Source organism: Geotrypetes seraphini, chromosome 11, assembly GCF_902459505.1.
Source record: "Geotrypetes seraphini chromosome 11, aGeoSer1.1, whole genome shotgun sequence".
In the NCBI taxonomy this organism is placed as follows: domain Eukaryota; kingdom Metazoa; phylum Chordata; class Amphibia; order Gymnophiona; family Dermophiidae; genus Geotrypetes; species Geotrypetes seraphini.
In genome coordinates, this window is record NC_047094.1 from 58,204,982 (window position 1) to 58,223,637 (window position 18,656).

An 18,656-nucleotide genomic window follows, 5' to 3' on the forward strand; every position below is an offset into this window, starting at 1 on the left:
GGACAATCTCTGTTTGCAATAAGCACCCCTCCTGTATCTAAGCTTTTCACCCAAGTTATGAGCCCTAGTGAAGGCAAATTTAGGTTTATCCTTAAGAGAAGAATGATATTGAACTATAGGCCAATATTTTAAGATTATCTTCTTAATAGCATTACTATTGTTGGTAAAAGGTAATACACACACCGTATGAGAATCATTATCCTTCTGTGTTGATCGCATAAGCCAAGATCGATGACAGTTTTAGGCTCGCTTCCAAGCTCTTTTAATAATTTTTTTAGGATATCCACATTCAACAAATTTGAAATACATCTCAGTAGCTTGATTATTAAAATCAACTTCATCTGAACAAATACGGCGTATGCATAAAAATTGACCCACTGGAATACTATTCTTAAGAGAACGAGGGTGAAAGCTTTGGTAATGGAGGAGGGCATTGCGGTCAGATGGTTTTCTGTGTAGACTGGTGGAGATAGCTTTATCATGGATATAAAGACTAATGTCCAAAAATGATATATGGACCTTATCCTTCTTATGCGTAAATTTAATATTAGGGTCCTTCTGATTAATTTCTAATAAGAACTCATCAAGCTCATCCTCTCCACCAGTCCACATAAAAAACACATCATCAATAAAACGCTTCCAACATCTAACGTGACAGAAATGGCTGGAACTGTACAAAAACGTCTCCTCAAAGCTGGACATATAAAGGCAAGCGATGGTGGGAGCAACTGCTGCCTCCATCGCTACCCCCTTGGTTTGTAAATAAAGAGTATTTTCAAACTTGAAGTAATTATTGAATATAATCACTTCAGCTAGTTGTTTAAGAAAACATTTTTTAGACTCTACAATGTCCAGCTTAGAGGACACCGATTCAACTACTACCATAGCCGCCCGTTGGGGGACGTTTGTATACAGTGCCATGACATCTGCTGTCACTAAGATGCTATTATCAGGCAGCGGTTGTTGGCACAGGTTATCAATAATCTGAAGGAAATGAGACGAATCCCTTATATATGATTCAGCATATGGAACAAATTTTTTCAAATACCCATTAAGGTATTTGGATAATGGTTCCAATACTGAGTCAATACCCACTACAATAGGGCGACCAGGGGGATGAGTGCTAGACTTATGTATTTTAGGAATAAAGTATATGTGTGGTGTCCTCGGGTAATTGTTAGTCAAAAACCGAAATTCCTTAAAATAAATCAACTCCTCATCCTTCGCTGATTGAATTAACTGATCTACTTTTTGTTTAATGACGTTAGTGGGATCTTCCTGTAATACAGTATAATAAGCAGTATCATGTACGGTAATTGACTAAGGGCTTTTCTTTGATAATCCTGGTAGTCCTGAATGACAATGCCGCCCCCTTTATCAGCTCTATGTATAATTATAGTTTGGTCATTTTGTAAATCCTGAATAATTTTGATCTGATCTGATGAAACATTAGAGTTACATCTATTATTATGAGCTTCTAAGATTTTAACATCTCTTAATACCAAACGTTTTGACTGACCATCTAATCATATGAACTGTTCCAGCGTTATTGGAAACTGAATCAATATATTGTTGTATAGAACAAGCGTTTGCTTTTAATATATAAGCTGAAAATTTAAAAAGAGCTGTGATTTAATAAAGAATAACACTATGGACGTATAGCCACTTTATACTGTAATTCCACAGATAGAAGCCCTGGAGGTATTGACTATGTTTTTGAACAAACGTGATAATGTGGAAGTATCTACTGATTTTTTTGATAGCATTAGCACGGTGTGCTATGTGGGAAAATTTTTTTCTGTTTGAGAAAAGGTTTTACAAACAAATTTTGGGAGTGGCAAAGGGGGCTACTATAGCCCTGTCTGTGGCCAATCTTTACATGTCACACTGAAGAAAAATTGTGCAAGAATTCCCCTTATCAAGATCATATACTGTAATTCAGTGGATGAGTTTTATAGATGACATTTTTCTTTTGGATGGAGAATATATCACTCTCTTGGATTTCTGTGGGTGGTTGAATTCACGTCATCCCAATATTAAGTTTTCAATGCAATGTAGTTTGACAGAAATTTCTTTTTTGGGTGTAAAATTGAATAGGATCAATAACACCTTGGAAACTACGGTTTTCCGGAAGACCGTAATACAGTACTGCATTTTGATAGTTTTCACCCTCCACAGCTGAAACGAGTCTCCCTTTTTCACAATTTCTACGGGTGAAAAGAATCTGCTCCACTAAGGAAGAATTTATTTTTCAAGTCAAAATCCTTTCTGAGAGATTTGCTGATAGAGAATACCCCAATGATGTGATTCGGAAAGCTTATAAGAGGACATTGTTTGCTAACCGAGATTATCTCTTATTGGACTCTGCTCCTCGATTAAAGATTATGATTCCAAAGCCCAACATCTCCATAGGATTATACGTAAGCATTGGAACATTTTGACTACCTCTCCTTCATCTGATGATCATCAGCTACGGTCTACTTTCAAAAGGGGTATCAATCTAAAGGAGCAGCTAAGTCCTGCAGTTTTGAGAAATGAGCATTTGAACCTGGCAAGGATAGGACAACATGACTCCTGTGATAAGTGCCTGAATTGTGAGATTATGCTACAGTGCACTGAATTTAGTAATCCAATGGATCAGAAAAATACCCTCTGAGGCATGTCACTACTTGTGATTGTGAGTTTGTAGTGTACTGCCTGGTCCGTCGATGTCAAAAAGTTTATGTTGGTCAGACATCTAGACCCCCGAGGGTGTGCCTGAATGAATACAGAAGTGCATTAAAAGAGAATTGTGAAAAATGCACCTTTAGTTCAACACTGTTCAGCTTATGCTCACACTTTTCTCAATTGCACTGTGTAGTGCTTGATCACATTCCAGCCACTCTGAGAAAAGGGGGGGGGGGGGGTCGGGGGACAGATGGTTACAGCTACAACATAGAGAAAAGAAATGGATCTTTACCCTGAAGTCTGTTCGACCTGATGGTTTAAATGTCAGTATTGACATTGTCTATTATTTCTAAGCTCTGTAGTTTTCTAGCTTGCAAGTTCTGTGTGAGTTTGCTCTCTCTCATTTGTTTTTTTTACACTTCCCCCGGTTTCACATATTCGCAATTTTTTTTTTTTTGGGGGGGAGGAACCATATTTTACCACATTCCTGCCTTTCTCCAGCCTTCCTCCCGGCATCTCGGCCTTACCTGGTGGTCTAGCAGGCTTTCGGGGCAGGAGCGACTCTAGGATGTGTCCAAAGGAGTAACGACACTGAGAGACGCCATGTAGGCGGATTGGGACTGCGCAGGGGGAAAACACAGTGGTCCAAAATCCTGAGTGCAAAAATTTCAAAAATGTTGAAAAGGTATCAGGCTCCTAGGGCAGAGGTCACATTAAGGTGGTGAAAATGATCTTTTCTGAGGCTGCGCAGGGTCTGCAGCCTGGTGTTTGGAATTACCAGCCGTGCTGAGCCCCACAAACCATGAAAGCTGCCCTGCTGGGCTAGCTGAGCATTTGGTCACCTGCTTCAGCAGATGCTAGATGCTGTGGCCCCCCTGGCTGCGCTACGCAACACATAATGCAAAAATGTCCTAAAAGCGCTAAAATGTAGAATCCTGGGAAAAATTTATAAAAGGAGAGCCCAAGGACTTTATCCCAGCAAGTTTCCAGGCAAATTTGAAAAAGCAGGGAGCTTTAGAAATTAAAATCACTAAAAATCCAAGATGGCCACTTCACAAAATTTGTGCCCAAATCACAATGTTTTCATATTTCCCAAACATTAAAAATGGCGATTTTAGGATTTTTCAGGAGGGGGAACATTCAGAAACACTCAAAACCCAACTTTTCACACTTCCCCCGATGACTCTCTCAGGCTGTCAGCTTGTGTACTCACTGTGATCTGAGAAGATCAGTTAGAAATGCTGCAAGTGTAAATTAAGCTCTCTCATAGTAGCTGGATGAGAATAATCACTGCCACAAAGCTGAGAATGTTCCTACAAAGCTGATCTTCGGGCTGCCAGTCAGACTCCAATGTCTGACTGTACCTCCACCCTTACGGACCATCAGATGCACACTGGAATGGACGGAGGCAAAACGACACCGGTGAGCCTAAAGGCATCTAACAGCCTGCGCTCTACCTCTAATTAACTGAGCCACTTCAGGGATGGCCCTGAGTTCCAGATAAAACTATGCAGGCTGGCCAACAGGTACCCAAAAAGTGATTGACCTGTCATCTACAGACCGGTCTGTGAATTCTCAAGCAGGCAGAGTTTTAAAATCACTCCAAGCACTAAGGGCCTCTTTTACAAAGCCGTGCAGCAACAGCCCCAAAACTGTTGGGGCTATTTCCACAGCGGCCTGCGCTAAACGGCTTCGTAAAAGAGGCCCTAAATTACCCGAAAAGGGGACAAAATTACATTGAATTAAAACAATAAAATGGGGAGAGCAGAACACACACAACTGCATCTATGCTTTGCAGAAGGAAAAAACTGTAGAGAGCGCTAAATTGATCAGTGAAGTACTATAGAGTACTGTTCTTCAACCGCCGGTCCGTAGACCGGTGCCGGTCCGCAGAAAATTCCTGCCGTTCCGCGCAGGGCCGGCAAGATCGACGAAGTGCAGGTCCGCGCAGGGCTGGCGAGATCATTGGAAGCCTCCAACAGTGGCTTTCTCCCCTCCCAGCAGCTGTCGGTACTTACCAGCGCAGCGATTCACTAAGGCAGCCTTGGGGCTTTTGCTGAGTCGCAGCCGCCTCTGATGATGCAATTTCCTCTTTCCTCAGAGACGGCGTGACCCATCAAAGGACCCAAGGCTGCCTTAGTGAATTGCTGCGCTGGCAAATACAGAGAGCTGCTAGGAGGGGAGAAAGCCACTGTTGGAGGCTGGGAAGCTGCTGGGCAAGGGGAAAAAAGGGACAGCTGCTACTGGACCTGGAGGGAAGGAGAAGGAGAGATGCTGCTGGGAGGGGAGGAGGGAAAGGAGGCTGGGAAGCTGCTGGACAAGGGAAAAAAAGGGACAGCTGCTACTGGACCTGGAGGGAAGGAGAAGGAGAGATGCTGCTGGGAGGGGAGGAGGGAAAGGGAAGGGAAGAGAGTTACTGATGGACAGGGGGAGGAGGGAAGGGAGAAGGAAAAATAAGGAAACAGTTGGCAGGGAGATTAGAGGAGGGGAAGGGGAGAGACAGGAATGAGAAAGTAGAGAGATGGGAAGGGGGTCAGCAGAGAAATAGAGAGGGACAAAGATGCTAGATCTGGTGTAGGAGAGATAAAAATGAAGAAAGCAGTGAAGCTGGAATGAATCATGTAAAAAGGAGAGGGGGCACAGGCTGGATGGAAAAGGGAGAGGGACATAGAAAGAAAACAGATACCATATGGAAGGGGAGGGGACAGACAGTGGATGGAAGAGGCAGATGCTGGATTGAAGAGATAGAGGGCAGACGCTGGAAGGAAGAGAGTGAAAAGAAGATGAAAGCAGAAACCAGAGACAACACAAGGTAGAAAAAAATAATTTTATTTCTATTTTGTGATTAGAATATATCAGATTTGAAATATATATCCTGCTAGAGCTAGTGTTACACATAACTGGGGACTGCAAAGCCCAGGCAGTGGCTTAGGGCTCTCTCTGACCAGGGGGCAGCTGCTCTAGTTGAACTCCCCTAACACTATTCCTGCTATGTGTGACTGCGGTATTCTTTTAGCATATTTACATTACATTACATTAGAGATTTCTATTCCACCATTACCTTGCAGGTCAAGGCGGATTACAAAAGATATATAAATGGGGGTTACAATGGAAGAACAATTGTCATTTCTAGAGTTGTAAAGAGTAGATCAATTGTCATTTCTAGAGTTGTTAAGAGTAAGTGAAGTTAGGACTGTTTCAGGAATTTCTTGAAGAGTATAGTTTTTATTTCTTTTCTGAAAAACTTGTAGTCTGGGGTGGTAACAGTAGGTTGGAGATTTGGTTATCTAGTTTTGCGGCTTGAATGGCTAGGAAGCCATTGTATTGTTTTGTCCGTTTTACTTCTCTGATCGGGAGAGGTGTGAATGGGGAGTGCGTTTTTCTATGTCTGGTTGAGGTTGCTTGGATGAGGCGGTTGTTTAGGTAGGATGTGCTGTTTCCGTTTAGGGTTTTGAATATCATGCAGTAGAATTTAAATAGTATTCTTTCTTGGATTGGTAGCCAGTGTGAGTTGATGTAAGCCTCTGTGATATGATCATGTTTCCTCAATGAGTAGATGAGTCTCAGAGCTGTATTTTGGATTGTTTGTAATTGCTTGGTCATAGTGGCAGGGCAGGGGAGGTAGAGGATGTTGCAGTAGTCTAGCAGTTCTTGGATTAGGGATTGCACTATAAGCTGGAATTATGTTCTTTCAAATAATTTCTGGACTTGTCTCAGATTTCTCATTATTGCGAAGGATTTCTGTATTGTTTTATTTATTTGCGGTTGCATAGTACAGCATCTGTCTATTGTCATTCCTAGTAGTTTTATGGTGGTTTGGATTGGATAGTTGATTGAGTTGAGTTCTAAATTGGTTATGGTTGGGACTTTGTCATTTTCGAGGAGGATGAATTTAGTTTTATCTGGGTTGAGTTTCAGTTTGTGTTCTTTCATCCAGGTCGTAACTGTTTCTAGTGTTCGATGTAGTATATTTGTCATGGTGGTCTTTGGCTGATCATATGGCATGAGGATGGAGATATCATCCGCATAACTATAGGTGGTTATGCCTAGATTGTCCAGGTATGCTCCGAGAGAGGCAGTGTATAGGTTGAAGAGAGTAGGGAATAGTGGGGATCCCTGTGGTACGCCGCAAGGGTTTGATCAAGGTTCTGATTTTTCTTTGTTTGATTTTACTCTGTAGGTTCTGGATTTTAGGAAGCCTTCAAACCAAGAGTATACTTTATCTGAGATACCTATTGCATCCAGGATTTGAAGAAGGATGTTATGATCAACTAGGTCAAATGCTGCTGCAGTCAGGTCCAGTTGTATGAGAAACATTTTTTTTCCTGTGCTAAGGTGTTGTCTGGCTGTGTCCTTAAGGAAGCCTAGTAGTGTCTCTGTGCTGAAGTTGATTCTGAAGCCAGATTGCATGGGGTGGAGTAAGTAATGGTCGTCTAGATAGTTTGTGAGGAGTTTAGCTACTAGGCCTTCTATAATTTTGACGTATAGCGGTATTGAGGCAATGGGTCTGAAGTTGGATGGTTGGTCCGTTGGTCCTTTTGAATTGGAGTAATGATGATTTTGCTGATGTTAGTAGGGAAAATGCCATCTGTGAGTGTAGTTTGTATCCATTGCAGAAGTAGATTACGGAATTTTACACTGGAGGTAGTAAGGAGATATGATGGGCAGTGGTAGAGGTCACAGGAGGCGTGGCTGTATTTTTTGTAGAGTTAATTGAGTTCGGACCATTGTATGTTGGGGAATTGAGACCATGTTCTGTCTGCTGCAGTTGATTCTTTTTCTGTGGGGTGAATTGTGATTTCGTTTAGGTGGGATGGGGTAAAATTGAGGGTGGCTCTGGCATTAGTAATTTTGTTCTTGAAGTGATCTGCTAAGAGGGTAGCTGAGGGGGGTGGGGTGTTGTTAGTGGTCGTGTAGGGTTTGGTGTCAGTTAGGTCTTTTAATATTTGGAATAGTTTTTTGGTATCTTGGGTTTCTGTACCTATAAGATTTGTGTAGTGAGTTTTCCTCTTGTCTTTTAGTAGAAGTTTGTATTGTTTGTTAATTTTTTTCCAGGCGGTTTTCGTTTGATCTAGGTTTGTTTTTCTCCATTTTCTTTCTAATCGTCTGCATTGTCTTTTAAGTTGGAGCAGATCGTTGTCAAACCATTGGTCTGATCTTCTACTGGTTCTAGTTTTGGTTTGTAGTGGGGCTAGTTCATCCATGATGTTGGTGGTCAGATTATTCCTGTGAGAGATGAAATCTTTGGGGTCGCAGTCCTGGAGTGTTTCATCTATTTTTGTCCAGAATACGGTTGGCTCGATATGTTTGCGTGAGGTGTATGTTATTTTTTTGGATTTAGGTGTGGTTTTGTTCTTGGTCCAGTTGATGTTGAAATTGTAAGTATAGTGGTCTGACCAGAGGGATGGGGACCAGGTTCCATTGAGTGTTTGAATTACTGGGGTGGTTGGTTGATGGGTCATGAAGGCTGCAATGTCAAATTGATGTCCTTTTTCATGAGTGGTTTGTGGGTATAGGATTTGGAAGGATAAGGCATTGAGAAATGCTAGACAGTTTTTTGCTGGTGTGGATGTTAGGTCTTCTAGGTGAAGGTTTAGATCTCCTAGGATAAGGTTATATTCTGCTGTTATAGAGTTTTGGTAAATGAAGTTTTCAAATTCAGGTCTCACTGTGGTCCAGTTACCTGGTGTTATGTAACAGAGCATCCAGTTTAGTGAGTTTTTTAGAGTGGTGCTTGTGAGACGACAGGCAAGGAAGTCCATTTGTGTGGTGGATGTTTTTTCTAGTATATTTAGGGTTAGGGAGTCCTTGAATATTATTGCTAGTCCTCCTCCTCTTTTTCTCTCTCTGCAGGTCACTGTTATTTTGTATCCCTGAGGGCATACCTCTGTTATTCTAGGGTCTGCGTCTGAGGTTAACCAGGCTTCTGTGAGGAAAAGGCAATCTAGGTTTTCAGTTTTTATCCAATTTTTTATATGTTCTGTTTTAGATTCTAAGGCTCTGATGTTTACGTAGGCACATGTTAGGGTAGTGATATCTGTTTGATGATTGTGGGTCATTTCAGGGTAGATGAGTGTTTTAGGAGGAGGTTGAGGTTTGGTCTTGGGAAGTGTTGATCTTCTTCTCCAGGTTAGGGTGATGGGATGTTGAGTGCTGGTTTGGTGGTTTGAGTTTCTTGTTATAAGGGTTCTCCTGTTGTGGTGTTGGAAAGTGGTGTTGGAAATTGGTTGCAAAGGAGCTTGTGGGTGTGGTGGATAAGTTGTTTGCTACTACTTTCCAACTGGTAATGAGGAGGATTATCAGTAGAGTGGCTTGAGTGTGTTTTTGTGGGGATAGCTTCATTTTTGGTGGCAGGGGGTAAGGGTCTGGACTGGTTCAGAGAGGCCGCCTGTCCTGTTGTTATCGGTGAGGGAGATAGATCTCACTGTTTTGTGTGAGATAGAGAATGACACGGTGGCGGTTTACCCGCGGCCACCGCATTTAAGCCGCGGGTCACCGCCGAAAACGGGGAAGAAAACTAGCAGTCGCTGCGGCGACGGGGACAAGGCCATTCACCGCCCGCGGAAACGGTGAATAGATTTGTCCCCGCAGGCCAATGTCCCCCCTTCTAAGAACCGCTATTTACCCGTGTTTCACCGTGTTCGTGAACGGGTGTTAGATTTCTCCGCCGAGTACACATTTTCCCCAGAGACGCCAAGTCCCGACACATTCGGTTGCCCTCACGCTCCGAGCACCCCCCCCCCAAGGACCCGGGACTCCCTTTCCCTTTCTTTCTCTCACTCTTCCTCCCCCCCCCATAGCACCACATCCCCCCCTCCATCTCAACCCCCACCAGCCCTACCTCCGAACTTGTTTTCGAGATCGCCGGCAGCAAACAGCAATTTATACAGGTACCTGCGACGGCCCCGGAGTTTTCCCTCTGCCGCGCCCGCCCTCCCGGAAACAGGAAGTTCCGTCAGAGGGGGGGGGGAGGGCGGGAGGCGAAGCTGCGTCAGAGGAGGGCGGGACGTCGGTGTGGGACGTCTTCGAGGTTGGGTTTTAGGCGAGGTGTAGGAGTTGTCGGTGACAGCGAAGAGTACGAAGGTAGGATGTGGGGAGTTTGATAACGAGGGAGAGATACCGGGCTGCAAACGGAGGGCAGGGAGAGACATGGTGGACCGAGTAGCATGGAATGAGGGAGGGAGAGATGCTAGACCTAGGGGGAGGGAGGATCTGGATTGAAGAGGGGTGATTAGTATGGAAACGTGTAGAGGCTGGGGATTAAGAGGGTGAGAGAAAGTTAATTTCCGGACTGTCCAGCGCCGTAGTTCATACTAGGCCTTGCTCCTGTTCAAATAAAGAATGTAAACTTGAGAAGCGTCTCCTGTCTATTCAGATGCACCCAAGTTTACGTGCGCATGCATGAATGCATTTGCCCATATATCACTGTATGGTTCCCACACTTATTGTGGCTAAATCTGTACGTGCAAGACTTTTCTATGTCCCGTAGCTTTATTTTACGGTTTGGGGGTTGGTTTGTTTTTGCAATTTAGAATACACAATTATTTGTTTTTGTATAGTTTTTAAGTAATATTAAACAAAGTTTTAAAGTTTTACAGAATGTTTCCTTTAAACGTAAATAAAGAAAATTATATAAAATCGTACCCGTTTGAGGCTTTTATGTATGCGACGGTGACGGTGACGGGGCGGTGAATGGGGTTGCAGTGGCGGTGACGGGGCGGTGAATGGGATGGCAGTGGCGGTGACGGGGCGGTGAATGGAATGGCGGTGACGGGGCGGTGCAGAGGATGGTGAGACGGTGACGGGGCGGTGACGGGGACCAATTTTTTCACCGTGTCATTCTCTAGTGTGAGATAGGTCCTGCTGTTGGTCTGGTCAAATGATTGAGCTGTGGGGGGCTTCGCGAGGCGGAGCCGGACTCCCACGCGGCCCGAAGTTCCTTCCCTGTAGCGGGAGGGCTGGCTTGCGTTGGGGCAGGTCCCGGTGGCAATGGAGCTGCCCTGAAGAGAAGAGGCTGCGAAAATGTGCTCTGCAGGGGGCTTCGGGAGGCGGAGCTGGACTCCCACGCGGCCCGAAGTTCCTTCCCTGCAGCGGGAGGGCTGGCTTGTGTTGGGGCAGCTCCCGGTTTCAATGGGGCTGCCCTGAAGAGAAGAGGCGGCGAAACTGTGTAGCATTCTGTAATAATTTGGCTTATTCAGTTTTCTTGATAGTAGAGGGGATATATGTGAAGGGGAGGGGAGACAGGGGTTTTGTTGATCCTTGCTCTGTATTTATAAAATGACAATTGTACAGAATATTGTTTCTTTTTATACTTTAGTAAAATACATTCAATATAAAATCATAACTGAGGCTCGTGCAGATGGGATCAGATGGTTTGTAAGGACCGAGCTTGCGGAGAAGGGGCAGAAACGGGGTGTTATAAATTTCAGTCCTAGTAGTTTGCCGGCCCACAAAATAATTTTTTTTTCCGCCGGTCCTTAGGTGTAAAAAGGTTGAAGAACACTGCTATAGAGGCAGTGTGAAAAATCTGGAGTGGATTCCTTCTGCAACCATATGATTAAAAGGAAATAACCCTACTGTCTAGAATGTCTCACATATTGCACTGGAAATTAGATTCTTTACTGATATCCCAACTTTATTATTCCTTCACAATGATAAAATTTCAGATGAAGAGTGGTATAATAGGTAAATGTCCACATTATCCTTTGACAGTATGCGGGGTTTACTTTTCTAAAATGTTGGGAAGTGTGTTACTACAAAATCAAACCGAATTCTGCTGCAAAAATGTGCGACAGAGCTGCTGGGAAGATTCACTGTGGGGAAAGGGGGGGGGGTGACTTCTAAAATTTATAAAAATACTGAAAAATCTATATAGGTTAACTAAACAGACATTTGAGGAGACCCAAAGCAAGCAACAAATCTTAAGAAAATTCACGTGACCAAGTTGGATTTGCTGATGAAAAAGAACAGTTCTGCTTTTGTGGGCAATTTCACACATGCCTGGAAAAGCTTTCTAGTGGTTTATTTTTAAGCATTGCAAGAAATGCTGTTTAAATTACATCATTCATGTGTGTATTGATTCATCCTAGTTATTCATGGAGAAACAATTAAACCAACCTTATAATCGTGTATGATCCTCTCTGCAAATGCCTTGTCTAACATCTTCTTGTACCATTCTTGAAGACGTTTAGGTTTGGGGATTTTTTGATCTGGAGGATGGCAATGGAAGATATAATCATCACCTTCACTGGGTGGGCAGGCCCAAATATGACCAGTCACATACCTATAGATGAATAAATTTTATTCAAAAGTTATACATATTTAAAAAAAACCACAACATTTTCATATCTCAAAGTAGTATTTCTTTTGTCAAAATATACATCTGCAATACCCAAACATATGGTCTTCAAAGAAGTATGCCTACTAATAGTTTTTATTAGAGATCTAGTACATTAATTTTGTTGGAAAAATGAGTTTTTACCAGAATCCTGCAATACTGCACTGTTCTATAATCTTAAAGAAAAATTCAATACCTGGCTCATCAAGAAGGTTTTAGATACATAGGAGGATGGGGATGAGGTAAATAATTTAGAGCTGTAAGAAAGATATAGTGGCACTAGAAAAGGTTCAAAGAAGAGCGACCAAGATGATAAAGGGGATGGAACTCCTCTCGTAAGAAGAAAGACTAAAGAGGTTAGGTCATCTTCAGTTTGGAAAAGAGATGGCTGAGGGGAGATATGATTAAAGTCTACAAAATCCTGAGTGGAGTAGAACAGGTACAAATGGATCGATTTTTCACTCCATCAAAAATGATAAAGACTAGGGGACACTTAATGAAGTTACAGGGAAATACTTTTAAAACCAATGGGAGGAAATTTTTTTCACTCAGAGAATAGTTACGCTGTGGAAAGTGTTTCCAGAGGATGTGGTAAGAGCGGATAGCATAACTGGTTTTAAGAAAGGTTTGGACAAGTTCCTGGAGGAAAAGTCCATAGTCTGTTACTGATAAAGACACGGGGGGAAACCACTGCTTGCCCTGGATCGGTAGCATGGAATGTTGTACTCCTTGGGTTTGGCCAGGTATTGGGACCTGGATTGGCCACTGTGAGAATGGGCTACTGGGCTTGATGGTCTGACTTAGTAAGGCTATTCTTATGATCTTATGTTGAATGGCATACTTTACCATGTGAGAATGGGCTACTGGTCTGACCTAGTAAGGCTATTCTTATGATCTTATGTTGAATGGCATACTTTACCATTTGACTAAATACAAATGAAAAATATTGTTTGACTGAATACGAATAATGGGCATTGAGTTTTAATACAACAAATAATAAAAGAAGCAATGTGAAATCAGAGATCAAATGTCTATTTTGGTAGGATTAGAGTCCTGGATTATTTGTATTTGAATTTAAATTACTATTTGGCTAAATACAAATTAGGAAATTGGGCCATTAATCGGGGCTGAAATATGAATATTTGGTACATCCCTATTATATTTATAGAAAAATAAAAGGTTTTATTGTAATGATGGGCTTCATCTTTTTGTGACAGGAGAAAGGAACCTTGAGAAAAACTCAGACAATGTATTTTTTTCCTCAGCCAACAGATACACAATTTGGACAACCCTTCCCCCTCTGCATATTACATCACAAAAATGGAGGAAAACACATACTAAAAACAACTCACAAGGACATAGACAATGATCAAAAATGAGCTTTGACATAGTTATAAGAAGGGACAATGCCTTAAATTGCCATTTACAGTAACATGGGGGCTACCCTGGATAGTTCAACTTGTACAGAATTGCTGTGATGATCATAACTAACCACTGTATGGTGCACATATAGTTTCAGATTGTTTTATCCTTTGTTATCTCATGGCTGTTAAGTCGAGACATTGGTGCGCATAGTCCAAAGTAGCATAGCCTCCTTTGAGCCCACTATCACTTTCCTCTGCTGGGCCACAGTCATTCAATGATGCAGAAGAGCAGCATTATCTTCTGAAATATTGGAAGGGTCTATTCACAATAAATCAATGTCCATCAATGCTGTATAGATTCCTTTAACAAAGTACTAAAGCATATTATATTTATATTTATTCAATTTTCTATACCATTCTCCCAGGGGAGCTCAGAACGGTTTACATAAATTTATGCAGGTACTCAAGCATTTTTCCCTGTCTGTCCCAGGAGGTTCACAATCTATCTAATGTACCTGGGGCAATGGGGAGTATTAAGTGACTTGCCCAGGGTCACAAGGAGCAATGTGGGTTTGAACCCACAACCTCAGGGTGCTGAGGCTGTAGCTTTAACCACTCCAAAAGTGCTATATTTTAGAGCAGAATACCACCATATATGACAACATGAGCTGAGGGAGTAATACCACCGAAACATCATTTTATAATTGTTTTCAAATATATTGCTACATGGTATGCCTTCTAAGCATGTTCAAACACTATTTCTCATTGGGATCTGTCCCATTAGACTCCAAAATTCTCTTCCCATCTCCTAGTTTGGCCACTATTGGAAATAAGATTACATTACATTACATTAGTGATTTCTATTCCGCCATTACCTTGCGGTTCAAGGCAGATTACATCCAAACTAAAAACAAGAATTACATTTCAACTTTGAAATAATAGAATAAACGATGAGATAAAATTTTAAGGGAGAATTATGGGTTTTAGATAATGTTTGGTAATTAGAAAAAAATTAGAGAGTACTAAGGGTTTATAGAGTGTTGAATGTTGGGTTAGGATTGTTGTGCTGGATAGGTTTAACGTGTTTTTTTGAAGAGTATGGTTTTAATTTCTTTCTTGAAGGTTTTGTAATCTGTGGATGAAGATAATAGAGTGGTGAGTTGTTTGTCCACTTAGCTGCTTTGGAGGCTATTAAGTTGTCATAGAGTTTTTTTCGTTTGACATTTTTGGATGGTGGGTAATAGAATAGTGAATGGGTTCTTCTGTGTCTGATTGAGGAGAATTGGTTTAGTCTGTTATTCCAGTAAGTTGGGCTTTCTCCGTTGATAGCCTTGTAAAGTAAGCAATGGCTGGCTGGCCCGGAACTTCCTCTCTGACATCAGAAATGATGTCGGGGAGAGGAAATCTGGTCAGCCCGACGCTTCTGTGTGGGGAAGCAGGGAAAGCTTGGGGTGGCAATGGTTTGGAGGCCTGTTCCCCGATGACGGCGGCAGTGACTTGGGAGCAGGCAGGGAGACAGAAAGAAAGAAGGGAAAAAGAAAGGGGGACAGGAAGACAGAAAGAAAGAGGGGCATGGAGACAAAGAAAGAAAGGGAGGATGGGAAGATAGAAAGAAAGGGGGCAGGGAGAAAGAAAGTGGAGGGGGACAGGGAGAGAGGAAGAAAAAGTTGGCGGAGGGAATGAGGTCTGGAAGCATACTGCAGGCTGAAAGAAGGGAAGAAATATTGGATGTACAGCCAGAAGAAGAAAGTGCAACCAGAGACTCATGAAATCACCAGACAACAAAGGTAGAAAAAATGATTTTATTTTCAATTTAGTGATCAAAATGTGTCTGAATTTATATCTGCTGTCTATATTTTGCACTATGGCCCCCTTTTACTAAACCGCAATAGCGGTTTTTAACGCAGGAAGCCTATGAGCGTTGAGAGCAGCCCTGGGCATTCAGCGCAGCTCCCTGCGCTAAAAACTGCTATTGTGGTTTAGTAAAAAGGGAGGGGGTATATTTATATAGTTGTTCCCAGGTGACATTGCATAAAGTCATCTGCCTTGACCTCTTTGAAAACCCGCAGAATATAAATGATAATTAACATTTTCTCTGCGAACAGTGTACTTTGTGTTTTTTTCAAATTTTATTGTTGGTATATCATTTTGACTTGGTCATTTTAAAAGTAGCTTGCAAGCCCAAAAAGTGTGGGCACCCCTGGTCTATGAGATGCTGGAAAGTTTTGAGAGCATAATAAATCGCTCTGAGTTCCAGAAGATTGATATGGAACTTCTGCTCTCAGGTGGATCAATGGCCTTGAGTCTGTAGACCATCCAGATGTGCCCCCCAGGTGTAAGTTGACAGATCCATGATTAACACTTTTTGATGAGGAGGCATGTGAAAAAGAAGACCTCTGGAAAGATTGGATGAAATCATCCACCACTGAAGTGACCATCGAAGAGACGAGATTAAAGAAATGTGTTGCAAGAGAGGATTGGTCGCCTGAGACCGCTGTGAGGCCAGAGTCCATTGAGGTATTCTGAGGTGGAGCCTCACCAGAGGAGTCATATGTACCGTGGAAGCCATGTGGCCGAGAAGAACCATCATTCGTCTGGCTGAAAAGGACTGGAGCTGGTCCACTTGGTGACAGAGGTGAAGTGTCCTGATGATCCTGCGGAAGGAATGCTCTCATCTTAGTGTTTAAAAGAGCTCCAATGAGCTGAAGCCTCTGAGATGGATGAAGCTGCGACTTAGGAAAGTTGATCTCGAAACCCAGGTTCTGAAGAAACAAGATGGTGTGACTCGTTGCTAGTACAACATCTTGACATGATTATGAGCCAGTCATTCAGATAGGGGAAGACTTGAAGACTGTGAGATCTCAAGGCCACTGCTACCATGACCAGGCACTTGGTGAAGACCCTGGGAGAAGATGCCAGGCCAAATGGTAGGACATTTTATTGGTAGTGGTGATGTGCCACTTGAAATCTGAGATATTTCCTGGAAGCCAGATGAACTGGAATATGGGTGTAGACTTCCTTGAGATCCAGAGAGCATAGCCAATCGTTTTGAGCAAAGAAAGGATATAGAGTGGCTAGAGATAACATACAAAACTTCTCTTTGAGGGCTCTGAGATCTAAAATCGGTTGCTAACAGAAAATATCTGGAATAAAACCCTTGGTTTTGCTGATCTGCAAGAACTTCTTCGATGGCGCTAAGGAGAAGAAGGGACTGTACTTCCTTAAGAGAGGACTGGTGAGGGTTGGAAGCAGACTCTCTTGGAGGATGATCCAGAGGGATGGTGATGAAATGTAGAGAGTAACCATCCTTGAGTTTTAGAACCCAGAGATTGGAGGTGATGAACTCCCAACAATAGAAATAGAGTTGAAGGCGACCTCTGATTGGTTAAGGGAGAGGCAGTAGCAGAGGGATTGGAACTATGCTCTTGATCAGCAGGTCAAAAAGACTAAGTTGGCTTGGCAGGAGCAGCAGGTGGGACTTTGGGAGGGCGCTGTTGCCTTTGCTTTTTCTGCTAAGGCCTTAGAGGAACAGAGGTTTTGGCTGAAAAAGGTCTTGATGATGAGGGTTTGGACTTAGGTTTAACTAAGGTGTCTCATCGAGTCTCATGAGCTGAGAGTTTTTGGGTTGCTGTATCTGCAGAGGCTCCAAAAAGCTCATCTCCTAAGCAAGGAATGTTGGCTAGCCTGTCCTGTAGGTTAACGTCCATATCAGAGACTCTGAGCCACGCTAGTCTCCTCATGTCCACAGACATAGAAGAGGCTCTCGACGTGAGTTCAAAGATGTCAAAAGCTGAACGAACAAGATACTTCCATAACTGAAGGAGAGTGCTAACAAGATGTTGGAAGCCTTTCAATTTATGAGAGGGCATATATTTTTGATATGCAGGAAACTGCTTCATGAGATGTTTCAAGTAACATGAGAAGTAGAAATTGTAGTTGACAGCTCTATTAGCCAACATGGAATTTTGATAGAGCCTTTCTCCAAATCTGTCCAAAATTAAGAAGAAATAAAGACAAAAATAGCGTGAGAGTGGGAAGGCAAGCGTAGAAAAAAACAAAGACTGTTAAAGAACGCGACTTCAATGCTACGTGGAAAAAAACGGAACTGAGGAGCTGTGCACCTATGTCGGACTGGAAGGCATTCGCGCATGTGCAGTGCGGGCTTTCGCAACCTTTTAAAGTGTCCATACTGGGGCTCCATGGATGACGTCACCCACATGTGAGAATATGCTGCCTATTTGTCCTGGGATAAACTGTTTTACTCAATATCATGGACTGCTGGCAACTGATGGATAAGCGAAATGACATCCTACTTGTCTTGCTTAACCTGAGTGCAGCTTTTGATACCTTTGATCACTCTACCCTCCTTGCAGAAATCGGTATCCGTTATAAAGCACTAAACTAAACCTTAGCCATGTATACCGAATCATCACCTAAAAGGAACTCGACTCAGTTAACAGAAATTAAGTAAAAGAAATAAAAATACATAAAAAATCCTTTCTGAGCCAAAAATCTGAAAGAGTATTACTCGGCACTAATCTATCCAAATCGAAACAAACCAAATATGGCATACCACAGGGGGCCCTATACTTGACATAGCCGCAAAATACCAAATCAAAATCCATTCCTTTGCTGGTGACATTCAACTATGCCTAACACCAGTGGCGTACCAAGGGGGGGGGAGTGGTCCGCCACGGCTGCAGCCTTAGGGGGGGGGGGGTGCACAGCCGACCAAGTCCGGAAAATGGTCGATCGCCAAGGCAAAGTGAGTTGATCGCGGAGCCCATCCCGGGCTCCGTGATAGACTCATTTTGCCTTGGCGATCGACCATTATCTGGACTTGGCCGGCTGTGCACCCCCCTAAGGCTGCCGTCGAAGAGGAAGCTCGGGCCAGCCAATCGCTGCCTGGCTGGGCGGAACTTTCTCTATGACAGCAGAATTGACGTCGGGGAGAGGAATGCTGATCAGCCCGACGCAGGGAAGCAGAGAGAGCTTGGGGCAGCCGCCGCAGTGGCTTTGGGGCCTGTTCACCGATGGTGGCAGCAGTGGCTTGGTGGAGGGCAGGGAGAAAGAAAGAGGGCATGAAGAGAGAAAAAAGAAAGGGAGGCAGGGAGAAAGAGAGGGAAGGGAGAGAGGAAGAAAAAGTTGGGGGAGGGAATGAGGTCTGGAGGAGAGGAAGCATACAGGCTGAAAGAAGGGAAGAAAGATTGGATGCACAGTCAGAAGAAGAAAGTGCAACCAGAGACTCATGAAATCACCAGACAAGGTAGGAAAAATGATTTTATTTT

At 43.0% G+C, this 18,656-nt stretch overlaps 1 protein-coding gene across 8 annotated transcripts in view; it reads right to left on the minus strand.

Moving 5' to 3' along the window:
* CREBBP (CREB binding protein) overlaps positions 1 to 18,656 on the minus strand; it is a 676,455-nt gene that overhangs the window by 77,998 nt on the left and 579,801 nt on the right. For all 8 annotated transcript variants that reach the window (XM_033962544.1, XM_033962542.1, XM_033962548.1 and 5 more), the window contains one exon: positions 11,785 to 11,950. In XM_033962544.1, coding sequence (XP_033818435.1) covers positions 11,785 to 11,950 — 166 coding nt within the window. The remainder of the gene's footprint in view (positions 1 to 11,784; positions 11,951 to 18,656) is intronic.